Raw genomic sequence first — 22162 nt, 5'->3', positions numbered from 1 at the left:
AATGGCTTGTTTTATTGATTTAAAATTCCTGACATGGAATACTGCCCTTATTGTAGCTATTACATCTGTGAAGAGTATCATAAAGTCATGCCTTATTCTCCATATTTCATTTTTCATCCAGAGTTACACCTGGAACTAAACTAAGTTTTATTCCTTGACTTAAACCAGTCTCTTAACCTGCCAATATTTTTCAGTAGGTATGCAGGTAAAAGTGTAATACTAGATCTGAAGTAGGCAGACTTCATTCGTCTGCAACCTGTGGGTATCGGATCCGATCTCGGATCCGAGCCGGCAGTTCAAAAGCTTAGGCTCCGAGCTCCTAGCTCCTCCCTCTTACCCATAACCCCTTGCCAAGCCCTGACTGACCTCAGATTTCGTTTGCCGCTTTTCAAGAAGCAACGGAATTCTAGAGCTCCTGGCGTGGTTTTGAGATAAGTGTAGTTTTCTGACAGGAAAATTTTTCAAATTCTCTATTTTTGTTATAAATATAGTTAGAGTTGTGTGTGGTTAAGGCTTTCCTCCCTCTTTAGTTAATTTTTCTCGGGTTTTCGTAGTTTGTTTGTGTGTGTGTGTGTTTAGGCCTTAGGTGTAATGTCTGAAGCCCCTAAGGCTGTTTTTTCGAAATGTACCAAGTGTGGCCATAAGCTGTCTCCAGCAGATGGCCACACTCGTCGTCATCTTGGGGTTGAACACCTGTCTGCTGGTTGTACCATTTGTGCAGGGTTCAACCCCGGGCTTTAAGGGAACGGAGGTCGAAGTTGGTGCTGGCGGGTCTTTTACCCCCAGATACTGCTTCGGCCTCTGCCCCCTCCAGTCAGCAACTTGTTGCTGTGAGTTCTCCCCCTCCGGCTGGGACTCAACCTCCCTTAAAGTTGCCGGAGGGGAAGGATTCTTCTAGGGAGAGACAGAAGGAGAGGCACAGGGAGAAGCACCACAAGAGGAGAGCCGAAGCTTCCAGCTCGGCTCCTCCATCTAAGCGGGCTTCCCCTGTGCCTTCTAGCCTTCCTCCTCCTCGGTTCTCTCCTGGACCCGAGGAGGAGGAGGCTAGCCCTTCCAGGAGGTCACCGAGACGGCTCTCTAGGTCCGCTTCGGTGGCCTCCTCTAGATCCACCTTTTCTATGAGCGAAGCTGATATGGACCGGATGATGAGGAAATTCATCCAGGCCCAAATGCAAATGGGAGTGCTCCTAGCCCCCCCCCAACCGGGAGGGGCTTCGACCCCTTTTTTCGCCCCCTTAGCTCCTTCTCCGACCCATACCACGGGTTCGGAGCTTTCGGCGCCGTGCAGATTTGGATCCGGGGGTGGGTCGGATCCGATTGGTCGGCGCACCTCGGATCCGTCCCATCCCTTGAGTGCTTGGTGCCGGAACCGACCTCTCGGAGCCGAGGGCCGAGCCTCGGATCTGAGGGAGCTGGTGTGTCTTCGGCTCCGTCCAGGTCGGAGCACACTGGTCTCTCGGATCCGACGGTTTCGGCTCCGACTCCGATCCGTACGTCGGATCCGAGTGGGGGTCGGCTCTCGGGGCTTAGAGAAGCTGGCTGCCCCTCGGCTTTCAACGTTATGGAAAGGGCACTGTCGAGGACATCCGGACCCCCGGTCCCTGCCACGGCTCCATCCCGCACTCCATTGCAGTTGGGCCAGGCCACACCAGCCGGTCCCAGGGACAGCCCGCCTCGATGTCCCAAGTGGTTCCCTTGGAACATCCATCTGCTGAAGAGTACTCCTCGGACAGCCCCCCCGATGAAGTATCTCGGAAGCGCAAGTGCAAGAGGAGGCACATGGACTCCCCTGAGTCCGTCACTGAAGACACGGACTTGGATGAAGCGGAAGGCTCCCCTAGGTCACCCCTGAGGGCGTCTCATTTGGAGACATCATGGAGATGTTAAGGATCAGGGGGGTGGTCTGCCCCCAAGGCTTCTTCGGACGAGTCTGTGTTCCTGGAGGCATTCGAGGCGGGCCCTTCTACCTCTTGGGTGTCCCCTCCTGCTGACCCCCTGGTAGATCTTATATCTATCAGGGCGTGGAAGGATCCGGACACCATTGAGCCTATCCCTAAGCGCCCGGACCGCATTCTTTCTCCTCCATCTGACCGCACCCACTGGAGTAAGGGTCCCCCAGTAGATGCCATGATGATGGCTGCAGCCACGAAGAGGGAATTGGCCCAGGAGAGTCCCTCCGTCCATCCTCCGGGCAAGGAGTCCCGTTCGATGGATCGCATTGGGAAGCGAGTGTTTAGTTCAGCGACCTTCTCCTTGAGAGGGCTGAACTACATGGCACATCTCATTAGGATGCAGCGAGATCTGATTAAAGAATACGCTGCATCTCCCCCGGAGTCCATCTCGAGTGAGGATAAACAGGTTTACTCCACCCGAATGGCCACTCTCAGATCTGTATCCAATACATCTATGCGGCTGCTGTCTCATGCTACTGAGGGAGCCGCTAGAGCCAGCGGAGCAGGCCTCGTCATGAGGCGACAGGCCTGGCTCCGCCATTGTGATTTTGCTGAGCCCTTCAAGGCGACCTTCGCGAATGCCCCTTTCGATGGTTCTGCCTTGTTTGGCAAGACTGTTCGCGAGACATTAGTCCAGAGCGAAAAGGACGGGAAGACGCTGTCTGCCGTCGAGTCCGCTTCTCAGCTCCCCAGAGGTCCTTCTCTAAGAACCAAAAGGGACAGAAGAAGATGTGGTTCCGAAGTCGCAGCAGTCCCAACCTGCTCGGATAACCAGTCCTTCCGTGGCAGAGGAGGACGGGAGGTCGTCGTGCCAGAGGCAGGGGGGCTCCTGGCAATTTTGGGTCCAGAGAACCCTTCTCTGAGAGACCCACGCAGCAGCCCTGAAGGGTTGCCCGGCTGTCCGTCTCTGGAGGCAGTCGGGGGGCGGTTTTCGATGCACCTGACTTCTTGGGAGTCCATAACAACAGACAGTTGGGTGCTTCGACTTATATCCAGAGGATATTCAATACCCCTAATCAAGATTCCCAAATCTCGCAGCCTCCCAGATGTTCCACCCGACCAAAGGGAGGCGGCAGCTCTCGAAATCGAGCAGCTGCTAGGAAAAAGAGCCATCCAGCGCGTCCCCCCAGATCAAGCCGGATTAGGGTTTTACTCCAGGTTCTTTTTGGTGCCAAAGAAGACGGGGGACTTGAGACCAATTTTAGACCTTTCCCTGTTGAACCTGTCAGTAACCAAGCAAAAGTTCCGGATGGTCACTCTGCAATCTATACTCCCCCTTTTGAGGGAGAACGACTGGATGTGTTCCATAGACCTCAAGGATGCGTACTACCACATTCGGATGGACAGACGATCCAGGAGGTTTCTTCGCTTCCGGCTGGGAGCCAGTCATTATCAGTTCAGGGTCCTCCCCTTTGGTCTCACCTCAGCCCCAGGGTGTTTACCAAGGTGTTAGCGGTGGTAGCGGCCCACCTGAGGCTCCAGGGATTACAGGTCTTTCCGTACCTGGACGACTGGCTCCTGACGGCATCATCGAGGCATCTTCTGTGCTCAGCCAGGGATTATTTCCTTCAACTAGCACCAAGGCTGGGCATCACGATCAACTGGGAGAAATCTTTTCTGAATCCAACTCAAATTATAGATTTCATAGGAGGAAGACTAGACACCAGATCAATGCGAGCCTTCCTCACCCCAGACCGTATCGTCAGCCTGAGGTGTCATGTGACAGCAATCCTTCAACCTTCTCCAACTGCAGCTTCGGTCCTGAGGGCCCTAGGTTCTATGGCGGCAGCTATCCCGCTTCTAATTCATGCCCGTTTACGCATGCGGGTTCTTCAATGGACCCTTCAAGTTCAGTGGTCTCCTCTTTGTTCGTCTCTAAACGCTCCGATTGCGATCAGCAGAGCGTGCAGGGACTCCCTTCTGTGGTGGCTTCTTTCTCCGGAGCCCCTAGCAGGAAGACCCTTTGGCGCTGCATTTGCCCGAGCCACAGTGACCACGGACGCTTCTTGCCTCGGGTGGGGGGGGCATTCTGCGGGAAAGATTGTCCAAGGCACGTGGAATCCCACAGAGGCGTCATTGCATATAAATGTCCTGGAAATGAGGGCGGTGCTCCTAGCGTTGCAAGCACTTCACCACGTTCTTCCTACAGGGACTATTGCGATTCAGACAGACAATATGTCCGTAGTCTGGTATATCAACAAGCAGGAGGAACCAGGTCTTACCCCTTTGTCGAGGCCATGAGAGTCTGGGAATGGGCAATTTCCACCAAACGCTTTCTGATAGCAACGCACATTCCGGGAAAGTCCAACATCCTTGCGGACAAGCTCAGTCGCACCATCCTTTCTCCACACGAGTGGTCCCTCAATCTTCAAGTAGCGAAGAAGATTTTTGCCGTTTGGGGGCAACCCTGTTGCGATCTTTTTGCTTCTCCCTCAAACGCCAAATGCGACAATTTCTTCGCTCTGCTTCCCCCACCAGGGGAGTTCCCGAAGGATGCTCTGGTGCATGCTTGGCCTCCCGGTCTCCTTTATGCCTACCCTCCACTTCCTCTGATGCAGAGGTTTCTGCAGAAAGCCAACAGTTTGGGGAGCAGAATGATTCTCATTGCCCCATTCTGGCCTCGACAACCTTGGTTCCCCTTCGTATGGTCTCACAAAATCAATCCACCATGGATTCTGGATCCAATTCGGATCTCATCTCTCACCCTCTGGGAATGCCAGTTCGATCTGGACCCTGAAGTTGACAGCTTGGCTGCTCCAATTCCAACCTTAATTAGGACTCCCAGTATCTCTTCACCGGTCAAAGCCATTTTGGTGGCTGCTCATAAACCTTCCACCAGACAGGTTTATCGGAGTAAATGGAAGAGGTTCTCTATATGGGCAGGACAGAGAACTGTGGATCCTTTTTCAGCACCTATCTCTGCGGTGCTAGATTTTCTAACAGACCTCTTTCATCAAGGGGCCAGTTCTTCCACGATTAAGGTACAATTGGCGGCTATCTCGCATTATCATATTGGACAGGACACAGCTCCCCTTATGACAGCGAAATTATGCAAAACCTTTCTCAAAGGAGTTTTTTTGTTAAGGCCTCCAATCAAGGAGGTTGTACCGCCTTGGGACTTGTCTTTAGTCCTGCAGGCCCTTACTGCTCCTCCCTTCGAGCCTGCAGCTTCTGCTGATTTAAAATTCCTTTCCTGGAAGACTGTCTTTCTGGTAGCTATCACTTCAGCCAGAAGGGTGTCTGAGCTTCAGGCTCTATGTATCAAACCGCCTTATCTTTCTTTCTTCCCTGATAGGGTGTGCCTCAGGACCAATCCATCTTTTCTTCCGAAGGTCTCTTCTGAATCCAATATTAACCAGTCAATCAATTTGCCTGTCTTTTTCCCAAGTATTCAAACAAAGGAGAATACAAATTGCATTCATTGGATGTTCATAGACAATTACGTTTTTATATTAACAGGACAGCTGGCCACAGGAAATCAGATCAGCTGTTCGTCTCCTTTGCTAAATTTGCTCTGGGTAAAGCAGTGTCTAAAGTCACTCTATCTAAATGGATTGCTAATTGCATTTTGCAGGCATATGACACTTCAGGCAGACCTGCTCCTCAGAGGGTTACGGCTCATTCTACTAGGGCAGTTTCTACATCAGCCGCCTTTAAGTCCCGTGTTTCGTTGGATGATATCTGCGCGGCAGCTACTTGGGCCTCGCCTCATACTTTTATTTCTCATTACAAGGTGGATGTTGTTTCTAGAGGAAGAGCATCCTTTGGCTCAGCGGTGCTCCGGAACATCCTTCCATGACGGCCGCCCAAGATTCAGGTAGCTAGGGACTCTGTCCCACAGGTTGCAGACGAATGAAGTCTGCCTACTTCAGATTTAGAAGTTATGTACTCACCATAACGTTCCATCTGAGTAGGTGACTTCATTCGGCTGCAACCATCCCCCCCCTCCACCCCCCCTGACCTTTATAGAGCGAGTATTTATGCTGTTTTAGTATACTGTGGTCAGTATTTGAGGCAAACTCAATCTGAGGTCAGTCAGGGCTTGGCAAGGGGTTATGGGTAAGAGGGAGGAGCTAGGAGCTCGGAGCCTAAGCTTTTGAATTGCCGGCTCGGATCCGAGATCGGATCCGATACCCACAGGTTGCAGCCGAATGAAGTCACCTACTCAGATGGAACGTTATGGTGAGTACATAACTTCTAATTATGTTTCAATGTCCATAGATGACTTTTTTTAATTTACATCATGCACAAGAGTTTAGGCATGACAGTTATTTATTTCCTTTGTCTCTGTTACAAAAGGTCTAAAGTTGTCCAAAGATAAAGTAGCCAGGTGGTTATACTCTCTTTCTGTTAAGTATCAAGACAGGACCAGATCAAATATACACGTTATGTACTTAACATAATGATAGATTTATCTCTTCTCTTTCTGGATACTGGAACAATCCCATCTTACCCCACCAGAATGGTAGATATGGGCATCTTAAGATAATGTAGAAATTTTCGCATATTTACCAACAACCACCAAGAGGCAGAGACAGTGTGCGACAGTTATACTTGCACAATGACACTTGAGGCTAAACTCTAGCATTCAAGTGCACGTCATCTTGCCAAAACCATGCACACAACACCCATGCCACGTAGTGTACAACACACAGGCAGACTAATGTATGCTGAGTCACTTAAAACAATCTTTCTAAACTGCCTGTTGTCACAGATAAGCCTTAGTAAGCCCAGAATCACTTGGAAAAAACACCACCTAACACCACACACCACACACACTGTTACTCTCAATGGACCACTAAAAACTAAGACCCTAAGGCAAGCAAACAAACTTTCCAGGCCTCTCATCCACGGGGACACCATTATAAGATGTACTAATTCCTCTCTAATCAGGCTGAACAAGGAGAAGATAACTTTTAATTACTTATCTGGAGCTGGGATTCACCAAATCGCACACGCACCCAAGTCTTTATGCCACAGATACCAGTATAATTCCATCATAATCCCTGTAGGTGTAAATGAACTGAGAAAAACCTATCTGGACTTTTTTGAGATGATATGGAGTTTTCAGACTGTGAGTCTCCAGCAGCTACGAGCCTTACATTGAGGAATATATTACCGTCACCTAGAACGATGCTATAACAACAGCAAAAAATTATTGATTTCAACAACTGTCTTTTTTTTAAACAAGAAACCTCTTTATTCAATTCTCATTTATGATGCAGGCAATCGTACATTTATATAAATGAAAACAAACCATACTGACATTTTCAGTTGCCAACATTTTACATCACATAATCTTCTATACAATCATTGTCAATCAAACATTATGTAGCTCATTCAATTCCTGCCTTCCCTTAAACCTCATTCCTCCTCTGAAGCATTTTCCTGCATGTATAGTTCCCACAGTTTCCACTTTATTTTTCTAATTTGCTCTTACCCTTTTCAAAATATCTCACTTCCAGTTATTTCATCTATATTATGTCACTACATGGTTGGTTTAGACTTTGATTTCCATTTTCTAGTAATTGCTTTTTTGGCAACCACCATAATTAAATTCAGCAAGGCCTTACTATGTCTAGGCGATTCTGATTCTGTATCACAGGTCAAAAAATCATTTTTTTGGTTATATCAATTTGCCCACCCAGTATTTCCATTCCTTTCTCTTTGCCAATAGTCTGCCTTCCCTGTCAAGGACTGATAAGTCTGTAGCCTAACAGTCTGTAGCCTGCAGTCCAAATGTATTCTTGGCCTCTTGCCATTCTGCTAGCCCAACAGTACTACGAAACAGGAACTGCAGCATGCACTCAGTGACCGAATGAATAGGTCCAATGGCAGCTGCTTAATATATCCTTTTATTAATGTATCCTTTATTAATGAAGGCTATATTATTAAGCAGCTGCCGTGCCATCCCTCTCTTGCCTATTCTCTGTACCCTAATTGCACTTATCCCTATCAGCAGAATCTTTCTCCATTCCAATGTTGGCTTAGTTGTTGGTATACTGTCTGCTTCTTCATTAATATAATATTCTGTGTGTGTATCATTATTCTCCCTAAGGATCTGCATCCAAAGTCCCATTCTCTACTCGTTTCTTGAGCCCCCCTTTTCATCATCGTCCCTTTGCACTTTGAATTACACCTTTTCTGTTTGTGCTGTATGTAGGAGTCTTAACTGTGTAGCTCTGAAATACCCCTTAAAATCAGGTAATCCCAAACTACCTCCTTCTATTGGAAGGATCAACCTATCCCACTTGAATCTTGCCCGATTCCCCTCCCGGATAAAATCCTTCAACTAAAATCGCTATCCAGAAATTCTCCTCTGATTGATAATAATATGCCTGACCTGTGTATAAAACTAAAGGGACTAAAAGCATTTTCACTGCTTATATATTGCTGTCCATGTCTACAAACCAGAACTTCCAGTTTCTCAGATTTTGTTGTTTTTTTCTGTAGTCTTTTTTCACATATCTGTAGCTGACGTGATGCAAACCTTTTTGACCCATATTTCTAAATACTTCATTTTATCATGACCCCATAAATATGGGTATTGCTGTACAGATTCATGTGTGGGTACATAATTTACAGGTACTGCCTTTGGTTTGTCTAATTTTGTATCCCAAAAAGACTTTAAACTGTCTCAAAATGTTCCACAACACTGAAATGTCCTTATCTGATTTTATCAGGTACAAAATATCATCTGCAGATAAAAACAACTTTTCTTGATTACCATACCAGTTTGATTCTTGAATATCTGAGTCCCATAATTTCTTTGCCAGTAGTTCTAAATATAATGCAAATTACAAAGGGGAAAGAGGACAGCCCTGCCTGGTTCCTGTGATCAAACAGAATTTAGAGAGGAACCATCCACTTTAATGTTCATCTCAGATCCCCTCGTATATTTTCCTAATTAATCTTATAATTGTGTCAGGGAATGCAGATGCTTCCATTGCCCCACAGATTAAAATCCCAGCTTACTTTGTTGGATACTTTCTCTGCCAACAGTTTGTCAGGTAAGCAGGATTACTTGATGTCCACTTCGATAAATCTTTACCTTTGTCAGGTAAGCTGTATATTATGGTTAAGTGCAAACTTTTATTTTTATTGGTGGCCGGTATTATTTAGGACCTTGTTCATAGGTTCATACTAGGCTATCTGCCCTGGGGCAATTATAAGCCTAGTCCGATTCTGTATGGCTTACGCCACGCATTGATTTGAGTATACTGTGCCCTTTTTAAGGTTTAGTTTACTGTGCCTCTGTCTAATAGTGACACGAGAGTAATCCCTGGGACAAACCTACGATCCCCCATCCACTTATCGAGATTCTTCTTGAAGAGATTCAGTGAGGTGCTCTGCCTCACATGAACTGGAATTCTATTCCAGAGTGAAGGGAGCCTCTGGGTTATGAACCTGTCCCTCCAGCAAGTTCTATTTATTTCTGTGCTGAGGTTCAAGTCCCTCGAGCGTGTGGCTCTAAGGGATTTAGATTTACTGAGGTGGAGCATGTCCATTAATTCTGGATTTGACATAGCTTTGTATGTCAGGCACAGATCGCCTCGAAGTAGGCGGTATGCAACTGAGTAGAGCTGGAGTTTTTTTAACCGAGCAGCATATGGCATCTGTTTGAGACCCTTGATCCTCTTGGTGAGATACTTTTGGGGTCTTTCTAATTGCTGCAGGTGTTGGGTAAGGTACGTCCCAAAAGGGGCATTGTATTCTATGATGGGCCTGATGAGGGATGAATAAAGGGGCACGATTACCTCTCTTGATCTAGATGTGAAACCCTTCGTGATGAGGTGGGCTATGTAGAAGGTCTTTCTAACCACTTTGGCAATGTGGTTTTCAAAGGAGAGATTGCTATCAACTTGGGTCCCCAGGTCCCTAATAACGTTCTCTGTACTTAATGAGTTTCCGCCTATGCTGTAATTTGTGGGCACATTGTTTTTGCCAAAGGGTATGACTATACATTTTTTGGCATTTAGCTTTAAACCATGGCGCTGGCACCAGTTATCTGTCTCTGTGAGACCTTTTTGAAGGATGTTTGTGTCAGCTGGAGAGTTGATTATGGCGCCCAGTTTGCAGTCGTCTGCGAATTTGGTGAGCCATAGTCCTCCCACGTTTGCCTGTACCTCGGAAAAGTATATACCGAACAAGAGTGGTCCCAGGACAGAACCCTATGGGATGCCACTTGTGACCGGTTTCGAGTCTGACATGGCCCCAGCAACTCTCACTCTGTGGGTTCTGTCTTTGAGCCAGTTTGCGACCCATCTTGTGACATAGGGGTTTATATTTAAGCTGGATAGCTTATCTATGATGCCCGAGTGGGGTATAGTGTCAAATGCCTTTGCAAGGTCCAGATAGGCTGTGTGGACTACCTTCCCTTCATCTATGGCTTTGGTGACTGTTTCAAAGAAGTCAACCAGGTTCAAAAGGCAGGATCTGCCCTTGACAAAGCCGAACTGGGTAGGATCTAGTGTCTGTAGGTCCCCAGTGTCTTTGTTTATGAGCTCCATGATGATCCTCTCCATAGCCTTGCAGACTAAGCTAGTCAGGCTTATGGGGCGATAGTTTCCAGGGTGCGTAGAGGCTCCACCTTTGTGTAGTGGGACCACTGTTGCTGTACGCCATTCTGTGGGCACATATCCTGTAGTGAGGCTGAGATTGTGTAGCTGTTTTATTTGAGGGATTAGTTCCTCTTGTAGTTCATGTAGGATGCAACCTGGGACGCCATCTGGTCCCATGGAAGCAGTGTTTTTTGCTTTGGAGAGGGCAGCCTTCACCTGAGCATCTGAGATGTTTGGGAGGCAGCCCTCTGCCGGGATAGATACTTGCTCTTTTGGGGGAGGGGGTGGAGAAGTTTGCACTGAACCTGTCTGCCAGGATATTGGCGATGTCTGTGGGTTCAGTGTATTTTTGTCGCTTAGAATCAACTCAGAACAAGTCTGGGAGTTGCATCCCAGGTTTCTAACATAACTGAAAAAAGCCTTATGATTGTCTTTGGTGTCCTGTGCAATTTTTCTCTCTAAGCTGGCCTTGGAGGATTTTATGAGGGATCGTAATTTTTTGCTAGTACTGATCAGAGATGCCTTCCCTATTAGGGATTTTGCTGTATCATGTAGTAGCTTCCTCCTTCTGTTGTACAGTTTATTTATGGCAGGGGTCCACCAGACTGGACGCCTGCCTTTGGAAGATTGGGTCTTGGTTTTGTTTGGGATAGCATGATCCATGCATTCCTGGAGATGTCCGTAGAATGCATTTATATAGGATTCTGCAGTTTGGGCTGTAGTTTCCACTGGCACTGGGGCCTTGAAGGATTCCACTTCGGTTTGGAGAAGTGAGAAGTTCACTTTTGAGAAGTTTTTCACTGTGGTTTTCTGGGCTGGGGATGGGGTCAGGATGTGGACATCCAGTGAAATTAATTTATGGTCTGATCTTCCCAATGAGGGATATACTTCTGGTGTGGAGCATAGAGTCCCCATGTTGGTAATGATCAGGTCTAGTATGTTGTCCCCTCTTGTGGGAGTGGTGACTAGTTGTTCCATAGCATTTGAGTTTAGAATTTCCAGGAATCTTTGGGCTAAGGTGCTGAGGCTTGAGTAGTGCTCCCAGTCAATGTTTGGGTAGTTGAAGTCACCCAATATAATGGTGTTCGGTGAGATCTTCATGTTCTCCAATGTTTTCAGGAAGGCCGAATGGGATTCCTGACTTTGAGAGGGTGGTCTGTAGGATGCTATAAACTGAAAAGCAGTCTTGCCCACTGTTAGTTGCACATGGATGGTCTCCGATACTTTGTGCAATGCCACTAACCTGGAGGTGTGGATATCCTTGATAAATATGGAAACTCCCCCTCCTTTTGTGGTTCGGTCTGGGTTTTGGGGCCAAAAAGCATGATACGAGGTATAACCTGGTAGTGATGGGGTGCTCTCTGGAGCCTTGAACCAGGTTTCTGTCACTGCACAGATATCGATGTTCTCCATACTGAGGAGAGCTTCGAGTGCGTGCATCTTGAGGTTAAGACTTCTGGCGTTTAGCAGCATTACCCTTAGTTTCTTTTTCCTTGTGTTGTCTATGGGGGTGGGTTTGACTTTTGAGCCTTGCCTAAAAAAGGCACTATGGGGGTGGCAAGACCCTTTGCCAATATCCGAAAGCCCAGTGGTGACAGGTGCAAGCCGTCCCTAGCGAAGCAACATGGCTTGTCGAGCATGTCATCCCAGGCTGACAGACACTGGATCCCCTTTGAATGACACCAAAATTTTAGCCAGTTGTTAAAATCGATCATTTTGTCTTTGTACTTTGGCATCATTCTAGGTGAGGGTAAGATGCTGCTCAAGGTCAGGGTCATACCAGCCTGGGCTACATGATCAGAGAGCTCCTCTATGTCTATTTTCATATAGTCCAGGGAGGTACGTCTCAGGTCATTCACACCAGCATGTACAATGACTGAGACATATTTATATTTGCTTTGGAGTGACCTGAGTGCTTGCGTTGTCGGATCCTAGCACCCGACAGGCAGCTCACCGTGACCTTCTCTTTATTCAGCCTGGTGAGCGGGACGTCAATGTGTCTGACAATAGAGTCACCTATAACAAGAGTATCAGGTGTGTTATTCAGCCTTAAGGGCTGTGGCTGCTTGGCACACTGACTATGTGGGTTATGTGTTGTGTGTGTTTTGTTTTGAGGTAGCGTTTGCTTGGATGTCTGCTTTGGAGGTCTCTATTGCTTAGGTAGATTTTTATTTAGAGCCTCAGAGTATGTTTTTGTGTATTTATGTGTTTGGTTCACTGATGTGGTGGGACTATGTGATACTGGAATTGTGTTGTGTGAGGTTACCTTCTCCTCCTGACTGGTTACACCAGTTTTGAGATGAGAGAGCTCAGCCTCCAGTTTGGCTAAATAGTTGCATCTCTCACATATATTTGAACCTATAGATATATGTGTGAACATAGTAGTCTGCTGTAGCTTGGGTATCATATTTTATTTTCTGCTAGAGAGTGGCTGGTTTCAGCAAAACCCCACACCCACCTCTCAGTAAGAAGTCTTTGAGCTGTTATTTGATCCTTCCCCATATGAACCTCCCATCACTAGTTTTTGACTGGTCAGCACAGGGCCATTGGCAGCAGACAGACACCCTGCCATAATGCCATTTCCCTTGCCAACTGAAATGAAATTATAAGTATATGGGTGTCTTATTTGGTATAAAATGTACCATTTGACTTTTTGGCATTGTTCGAGTTTAGATTTAAACACTCTTTCATATATGCATTTAGTTTTAGCCTGTAGTAGTGATTTTTTTTTCTCTCTTCGTATGTGTCCACATTGTTTTTTTTTGTCTTTTTTTTTTTATGACTTGGTAAAAAATAGTGACAGTATAATATCTTGTTTGCTAACCAGGTTACTGCAAAGTAGATGAAACTCCAAAGGGTTGGTATATGCAGTATATTGACAGGGATCCTGAGACCATACGCCGAATGGAAGAGCAGGAAAAGAGGAAAAAACAGGACCTTGATGATGAAGAAAGAAGTGCCAAGTTCATTGAGGATCAAGTTCGAAGGGGCAAGGCGGGAAAAGAGGAGGTAGGACTCTTTACTAACAGCTTGAGAAATTAGAAAGAATTATTTAGTGTTAATTTTAATGGTTATGTGCTGGTTGCATTATAAATTTCAGCTTAGTTCTTTCTGTTTTACCTGTAATTTCTGTATTTGCAAACGTAATGTACAGAACTGCTTTTAGATGCATTAGTTAATTCTACACTTGTGTAGTTGATTTTTGCGCAGCTGTTTATACAGTGTTACATCAAAGTGTTTAAAAACTATGAATGTGATCTGGGCATAGTAACGCAGAGGCTGAAGCCCTGACTCATCAGTGGAAGATTTGGATTTGATTAACTACTTGTACATTTATCTGCTGGAGAGGAATGATAGTGAATGGCCATTGGTGACTTACTCATCCCTTTTGGAGTATTGTGGTGTCATCTGTTGCATATAGGCCATGTCAAACCCAAAGATGTTGGACATGCTACACTTGAAGAAATCCCAGTCCCTTAGAGCCACATGCTCTAGGGATCTAAACCTTGTCATCACAATGAACAAAACATGCTGGAGGGATAGGTTCCTGACCCAGAGACTCCCTAGACTCTGGAATACACTGCCCATACATGTCAAGCAGAGCGCATCTTTGGCCCTCTTCAAAAGTAACCTTGATGATTGGATGGGAGACAGGAAATTCACCCCTGGGATCACGTCAGTCGCCCTGCTAGACAGGGGTCCAGGGAAGTAAATACTGTGCGACGAAATAGCCAGTGAATTGTTAATGGCTAGGCTTGTATAGGCCCTAGGACCTATAGCCTAGTACCAACCTATGAACCTATTCTTGTTACTTGATATAGGCTGGGTGCTGTGCTTTGCTGTGGAAGCATGAGTGTGTTTCAGCGTAGTGTTACATTCATAATGTAATCTGTGAGCTTTGTGTGTGAGGCTCAGGTTTCATATTAAAAAACAAAAACAGCAAAAAAAAAAGCCTGAACTAGCTTTGTGCGAAAGTTCACAAGGATCCTGACTCGCAACCCACACCGGGGACTTAAAACTGGTGATGTGGGAGGTTGATTGGCTGTGTGGGACAAAAGGAGCACAAGTAGCGTTTTACTGAAATACTACCCAGCAATATTGTCCTTTGTACAACATAAGAAATAAATGGGAGTTCAGAAACAAAGTATCAATGGACTGCTGGAAATAAAATAGTGGCAGAAGAGTCCAGTATTTGCCATTAACATGGCAAGAGAAACATTACCAGCTCAAATCAGGAAGTTAATAAGGTGGGTAGGGTGAGGAAAAGAACAGTTGTGAATGGGCAGCAAAAGCTGGGACACTGTAGATACTGGAAATGATTAAACTGTTGTCAGTAGTTCCTAGTTAGTTGGCCTCAATTTACTGAGTACAGCATAAGAACTAATAATCTACATGGCCATCCCAGCTGTAGGACCAAACTTGATTATTCACAGTAGACAAAAAAAACCTGATAAACCTGACGTAAGGTTTTTCAGAATAAGACGTGGAAAATATTCAGCATGTAGACAAATAAGTCATAGTCGTACCTCTCCATCTCTTGGAACAGAAAACCTGGACAAAGGTCCAAAAATAGGGGTAATTTTTAAATATTACTTTTGTAAACTTAGAAAGATGATAGATTAACAAGTTTTACATTATCATGAATTTTCTGAGGAGTATGAAGTCTGAATTGCAAATGTATGTCATTATTTTCTGACTTCAATCCTCATTGAATTGCAAAAAAAACACAATTTTATTGAGAAATTGATCAAAAATATGAGTCAAAAATCTGGACATTCAGCGAAAATCTGTACATTTGAGAGGTATGGCAGAGTAACATGGACAAGAGTGAAATGTGGATTCCAGCACAGACAGTGATAGCACTAATAAGAGAAGTTCTGACTGGCGCACAGGGCTTCCACATGACAGTAAAGGAAAACAAGCACAGACCAGGAGTAGAAGCCCAAATAAATCAAGGGCCGTAGGGTGGTATGAGAGTAAAGGAATTGTAAATAAATAGCTATAGTACAATGAACATTTGAACAGTGAATATTGTAAAGTAAAGAACGTTAATAAAGTTTACATAGTAACTCTGTAGCTGGGAGAGGTATTCTTGGAAACAGGATGTTGCAAGAACTTAAAAGATTAAGAGCTTGGTAAAGGAGTCCAGCCCATGTCATTAAAACTCATTCTGAAGGTGTGCCTAAGAACTGGAGCGTGAATGCTGCATTTGATTTACATTGGGATAGAGTAGTAGATGGGACAAAAAGCAAGGCCTGGAAACAGTAGTGAACAGCCTCTAGCTTCATTCAGCACAGGCACTGTAGGACCAGTTAAGTATAGGCATTTTACACTTGGACAGCAAGAGCGTCTAAAGGCTAAATATGGACTGTGTGAACAGTTTCTACCTTATATCAGCACTTTTAAACTTAAAAATTCACTTTAGCAATTAAAATGACAAGTCTGTTAACATTTGTATTTTTCTGATCTAACAAAGCTTATGAAATGGCAATTAGAATAAAGAGTTTAGCCCATGAGTTGTGTTCATTATTTTATATCAATTATATTTATATCAACTATATTAAAAATGCATTTTCAGGGAGCAATTCTAACAAATGCCTTGCTGTTTAATTTAAATACATCTTTAAATACAGAATTTGACTGCTCCAGTCGACCCATCCCCCCTCCTCCCAAGCAGAATATGACCACTTCATTTCAGTCATGAGAATAATACGGTGTGTTTTTGAGCAAGTGCAGTGCTGTTAATTACAGTGCAGAATGTGAGCTGACTAGTCAGGAGCCGACCAGCCCCCCCACTATCACCCCCAAGGCTTTTCAGAATTGGTCTTGACTTTAACATTATCAAAAGTGCATACGTGATCAGCTGTATTGGTCATTGCTCCTGCACTGCTCTGCTTGTCCCCTGCTCATGGGCTGCTTCTCTTTTGGTTGGATGGGCCACTGCTATGATGATTTGCTGCCCTGTGAATCTGTTGTGCTTCAGTGATCTGAAATCATTTGGAAAAAGGGACCTGTGGTAATGTCCACTGACAAATTTTTCCCAAAAGTAGTGGCGAGTACTGTTATTTGACCTTTCTTATACCTATTCAGCAGTGAACAAAAGATTGCTGATGTCAAGTGGCAGAGGTACTGTGTCAATGACTGGATTCTGTGGTATACCCAGAATATTCCATTTTGTACACAAAAACTGTTTTTACTGCCTGCCAACCTAGAGAGCATTTAAAAAAATGGACACATCTTCCAAAATGTTCCCCCTCCCCCAGCAAATAATACATGTACACATCATTTTCATTGGTCCCCTCTAAAACTATTAAACATAGTGTTTTTAGATTAGCAAACCTCTGTCTACACAAGTTTATGTACCCATTGTTAGTCATCACTTTAGACAGTTATAATATAATAGCCTGAAACTGAAAAAGCTGCAATTTTCCTGAGTGATGCAAAGGATAAAAAATATACTGTGTAGAGTACAAAGAGTATGCCTGGCTACACCCTTGATCGGATTCCATGAATTCATTTGTTTGTCATCACCAGTGTCACCTCATAGGGGGTAAATGGGCATTACCTGGGTAAAATACATTTGCAGCTATTGGAAGGGCACCAAAAATTAACAACTTTTAATATTTTAATGTGGTTTACCATTGTTATTACACCACATGGGAGTCAGGGAAGGAAGTATGAAATCAAAAGACATCAACACTGCAGAGAGAGACTAAAATACTGACCAAACGGATTTGCTCAAATAAACCCATTCACAGGCAAACATCACTTTCAACTTTTGATGAAGAATTGGGTACACGGACCTAAAACTTGGGACAGTTTTTAAATATTACTCTAATTCACTTAGGACGTTAATAGAACAACAAGGTTTGCATCAACATGCATTTTCTGAATAAGAAGTAGGAGACTGTAATGTCTGTTATTGACTGACTGTAATCCTCAATGATTTACCAGAAAATCAAACATTGTATGAAAGATGGGGCAAACAATATAGGGTAAAATCAAGGGCATTTGAGAGCTGTGCAGGCAAGGTACACAATAAACCAGATTTTCTTCAAATTTTTGTATGGGACTGATAAGTCTGGTAAACAAAGGTCAATCCTCATCAATGAGTAATACTGAAACTACAGGTTTGTAGCCATCTTGGCATCTAAAACTTTCCCAAGCTACTAGCTACTCCCCTTTACCCATTATTTTCTGCCACACAGTTTCCTCTTCATGTCTTTTTTGCCTTTTGTTCAGTTCACATGGAAGAAAAGAGCCTCCATTTGCTGCAGATTTTCATTCGGCTTGGCATCCAAAACTTTTCCAAGCTACTAGCCCTTTCCATTTATTCTTAATTCTCTGCAAACCGTTTTCCTCTCCAAATCTTTTTTTCCACTTGTTCAGCTCACGACAGAAAAATATAGCCCCTGTTCTCCTCTTCATTATATTTGCATATTTTTGTTGACTTGCAGATGTGAACTTTGCCAAGTTACAGCACCACAAATTTAAATCACTGAATGTTGCTTTCTGCAAACCTCACCCCCCCCCCCAAAAAAAAAAAAAATCCCAGACTTATACATACCAACTCCATGGTCACACAGCAGTAGGGAAGAGTGTAGACTTTATAGTGTTGGCACTCCATGACCTTTGCACACCTATATGGATCCTATTTCTACTACATTCCACTCAGTGGATAAGGAAAAATAGTTTTTTTTTTTTTTTTTTTTGTCTTTTTGATAGTTTGTTTCTCAACCTCCTGTTAGTCTCTTGTGTTTCTTACTTTTTGTTTCAGCTTTTCACTTTGTGTTGTATTTGCTTTCTGGTACTTAAGTAATTTCTGTTCCTTAGTTTGCTTTTCATTTAAGAAAAAATAAAGTGATGTATATTGTGTGTGTGTGTGTGTGTGTGTGTGTGTGTGTGTGTGTGTGTGTGTCAGTGTCAGTATTTGACACTTCATGCCAAGTCAGTTTTGCCAATACAAATTAGCGGTGTTTTTTTTTTTAACTCTTTGCACATTTATTTTTTCCAAGTTTGTGTTGAGTTTGCTTTTAGCTCCATGTTTAGGACTGTTTAGTAGGTGTTATTCCATATCTCTGTTGCAGTATTCTTCACCAAAGGGATTTCCTGCCAAGAATGATCCAGCGTCTGGCCAGTATACCAAAACCTTTGGATTTTATAGGCACCGTATATCACATGTATGTTCTCTGCATAGGGCATAAAGGTGATATATGGATGCAAATACCCAGAACTTTGAACTTCTTTGCCGCCAGTCCAATCCCATTATCAAATGTCAGTCTGAATATCTGTCTGCTATGATGGTAACAAAGTCATCCCTCAGATACGTGCCCCATTGGGGTTTCTTTATTTTTTTACTTATTTAATTTTTTAATATTATTTTAACTTGTGTTTGTCATCCACGAAGGGAAAATGTCTGTGTTGGTGTCAGATTTCCCATAAAAAGAGTCAGGACCAGTGTCTTTTTTTTTGCCGAGGCATTTCCCATGACCATGTACAGTGGTTTGTCAAATGTTTGTCCCCAAGCCCCACTGTAGTGCATCTTCTCTCTCCATATGTTTTGAGAACAGACTGTCTTAAATTGTTGTCTCGGGGTGCTGTGGTGGAATCCTCCCATCCTGTGGGACAGCTGTCTTCCAAGAAGGCCAAAAAGTCTAGGCCTGATCAGGGGGCCAGGGTTAAAAAGCCTCCACCAGACATCTGTGTAGAAGCTTGTGAAAACCCTGAAGTTTGTCCGGTGCTTGCATCTGATTGCTCTGCTGTGACCCCTTCGGAAGTCGTCATGGATCTGAGTTCTTGCACATCCTCTGATGCTTTTCAAATGTCTGTTCCAGACATTGAGTGGGGACCATGGCAAGGGGCCGGGGGGCGGTGGGGGGGGGTCCACGAATCTTAGTCCAGGAAGAGATTCCTACTACATTCATTGAATCCTGCCAAGGGACTGAGCTGCCGATGGTTGTTACGGTGGGCATCCCACTTAAGAAAAAGCAAAAGACCAAGCATACTACCCCTGTTGCTAAAGATCCCAAACGTGAATGCCAGCATTTTATCAAGGCTTGTTTAATGCTTTGATGGTCTTGAAGCCTCCTCAAGGGGTGTAAACCCCTGCTCCTCCCTGGTCTTCCACCCCTGTTAAGAGGGTAAGGGGACTGGATTCGTCAGATGAGGACCTAGATTCTGAAGAGGAGTCCCTTGCATACTTATCTCAAATTAATTTTCCTCTGGACTGTGGTTCATAGGAAGAGGATTCCTGAATCCAAATTTCCCCTTGGATAAATTATCCTTTAGGGATGTTGTTGCTTGTATGGTGGAGTGCTTTAAGTGGGATTGCTCCCAGGTCTCTTGACATCCAAAAGAATTACTTTGAGCTTCTACAAATGGAGTTTCCTAAGCTGTCTGCAGTTCCTCTTGTGTTGGCAGCACATTTGGACACCTTCTGTGCTGCCTCTGTAGCTTCTCTCAATCCCTTGGCTCTAAGAAACCGGACAGGTTCTACAAGGTGCCTGAGGATTGCAAATTCTTATTAAGATGTCCTTCTGCTGACCCTTGTGTAGCTCCAGTGTCAACTGATAAAACTTCGAAACTTTGCGATTTTTTTTTTTTTTAAGCTCCTTCAGTCTGCTAAGGATAGTAGAGCTATAGAAAGGTTGGGTAAAAAAACTATGTTCTGCAACCATGTTGTCATTTCGGGCCATTAATTACCAAACCCACATGACCAATAATACCTTGGCTGTTCTTTCTCGGGTAGCTAAGGCTGTGTCTGATCTACCTAATTCAGAAGGGAAAACTTCAGTTCTTTCCATGCTTGGTCCAGTTTGGTCACTCATCACTCTAAAATGCAGTTATGATGCCAGCTGATGCTTCTTCCAGGAATGCTGCTTTTGGTTCTGTGATGAGGCTTTATTCATAGCTTTAATCTTCAGGCCTTGCCTGATGATATTGAAGCCAAACTTTTTAATGCTCCTTAGATATTAAAAATCTTTTTGGGACAGCTGCTGCTGACCTTTTAAGTTCCTCCAGGGTAAAGGTAAGGCTATGCAGGAACTCAAGCATTTTGTGTCTCCCCATACCCAAATTTAAAAGGCATTAGCCTTTTTAATCTGCCTTTGCTCATAAGCAGGCTTGTCAACCTCCCAAAGGTAAGAAGAGGTCCAGGTGTATCCCTCCTGCCAAGTCCACTCAGACTTCTTCTCAGAAGCCTTCCTTTCAGGCCAAGCCTGTTTCTGTTTGACATTTTGCCTCACTTCCCCCTCAGCCAGGTCCCCTTGTCTCTTCTCCTTCCCCCTCTCTCTCCCAAATTGATAACTTCAGACACTTGGGTGCTGTCTGTGATTCGTCAGGGGTATTTCATGATATGCCCCCCCCCCCCCAGCATTTATCGGCCTCCTCCAGACCAACTCCCTCTGTTCCCAGAGGTTTTGCAGTCCCTTTTGGATCAGGGCGCTATTCAGTCTCTTCCACCCACCCAAGTGGGAAGAGGCTTTTACTCCCGGATGCTTTTGATTTCTCTGGAGGGAACCTGAAGACCAGTTCTGGACCTCTCTCTCTCTCTCTTGTCAACACTTTTCTCAAGGTCCCTTCTTTTTGGATGTTGTCTCTTCAGACTTTTCCTCTTCTTCCCTAGGCTTTCTTGGTCTCCATAGACCTCATGTATGTCTATCTTAACATCCTTATTTCACTCTCCTGTTTTTTCCTCTCATTTTCAGTTCTCTTGTTTGCCCTTTGGCCTTTCTACTGCCCCAAGGGTATTCACCAAATGCCTTGCTCCAGTAATTGCCTTTTGCAGGGTTTGAGGAATACAGATATTCCCTTATCTAGATGACCTGGTTATTCAGGATCCTTGTCCCAACAGTCCTCTACAAGATCTTCACTTTACCACTTGTCTTTTACAAAGTCTGAGGTTCACCATCAATCTCAAGAAGTTGGTGCTTAAGTTCTCCCAGGATCATATTTTTCTTGGTTACAGGATTCAGATCATTCTCATGTTGGCCGCTCTTCCTGCTCCCAAGGTTTTGTCTCTTGACAAATTTCTTCTAGTCACTTTTTCCTCTGTCATGGCCAGGGAATTTCTCAGGATTCTGTGTTTTATGGCCTCTACCATTACATGCTTCTTGTTGCCAGGCTGCGTATGAGAAAGCTTCAGTGATATCTCGTGTTTGTGTGGCTTTAACATTGCCACCCCCTGGTGTTCCCTGTTCCTTTGCTTCCTTGTCTCAAACTCGAGCTCCAGTGGTAGATTCAACAAATTTCTCTCAGTCCAAGACTACCCTTTCTGGCTCTAATTCCTTCCCAAGTACTGTTCACTGATGCCTCAGACCTGGGGTAGGGTGCTTCTTGTGGCCTTCTGAAAGTTCAGGGTCTCTGACTTCATCGGAGGTCAGATCACATCAGTGTAAAAGAAATTAGGGCTTGTTTCTGTCACTACTTTCTATCTTCAGCCCCCTGAAAATCTTCATGACAATACCACTGTGATGTGGTATATCAATAAGCAAGGGGTGCAAGGTCTTATTTCCTTTGCAGGCTAGCTCTTCAGGCCTGGGATTTGGCTATCAGTTATCAGGTAACTCTTCAGGCAGTTTATACTCCTTCAGAGCACAATCTAGTGGTAGACTCTCTGAGCAGGACCAGAACACAGGCTCATGGATGGAT

At 44.6% G+C, this 22162-nt stretch overlaps 1 protein-coding gene across 1 annotated transcript in view; it reads left to right on the top strand.

The window, feature by feature from the left end:
- Positions 1-22162, top strand: part of KIN (Kin17 DNA and RNA binding protein) — a 416311-nt gene that overhangs the window by 101661 nt on the left and 292488 nt on the right. Inside the window, exon 5 of the mRNA XM_044088362.1 lies at positions 13341-13522. Within this exon, the coding sequence (XP_043944297.1) occupies positions 13341-13522 (182 nt within the window). The remainder of the gene's footprint in view (positions 1-13340; positions 13523-22162) is intronic.

The sequence above is a fragment of the Protopterus annectens genome, chromosome 11.part0, assembly GCF_019279795.1.
Source record: "Protopterus annectens isolate FY-2018-M chromosome 11.part0, PAN1.0, whole genome shotgun sequence".
Lineage (NCBI taxonomy): Eukaryota > Metazoa > Chordata > Ceratodontiformes > Protopteridae > Protopterus > Protopterus annectens.
The sequence above is the reverse complement of the archived record's forward strand: the minus strand, read 5'-3'. Positions and strand labels throughout refer to the sequence as shown.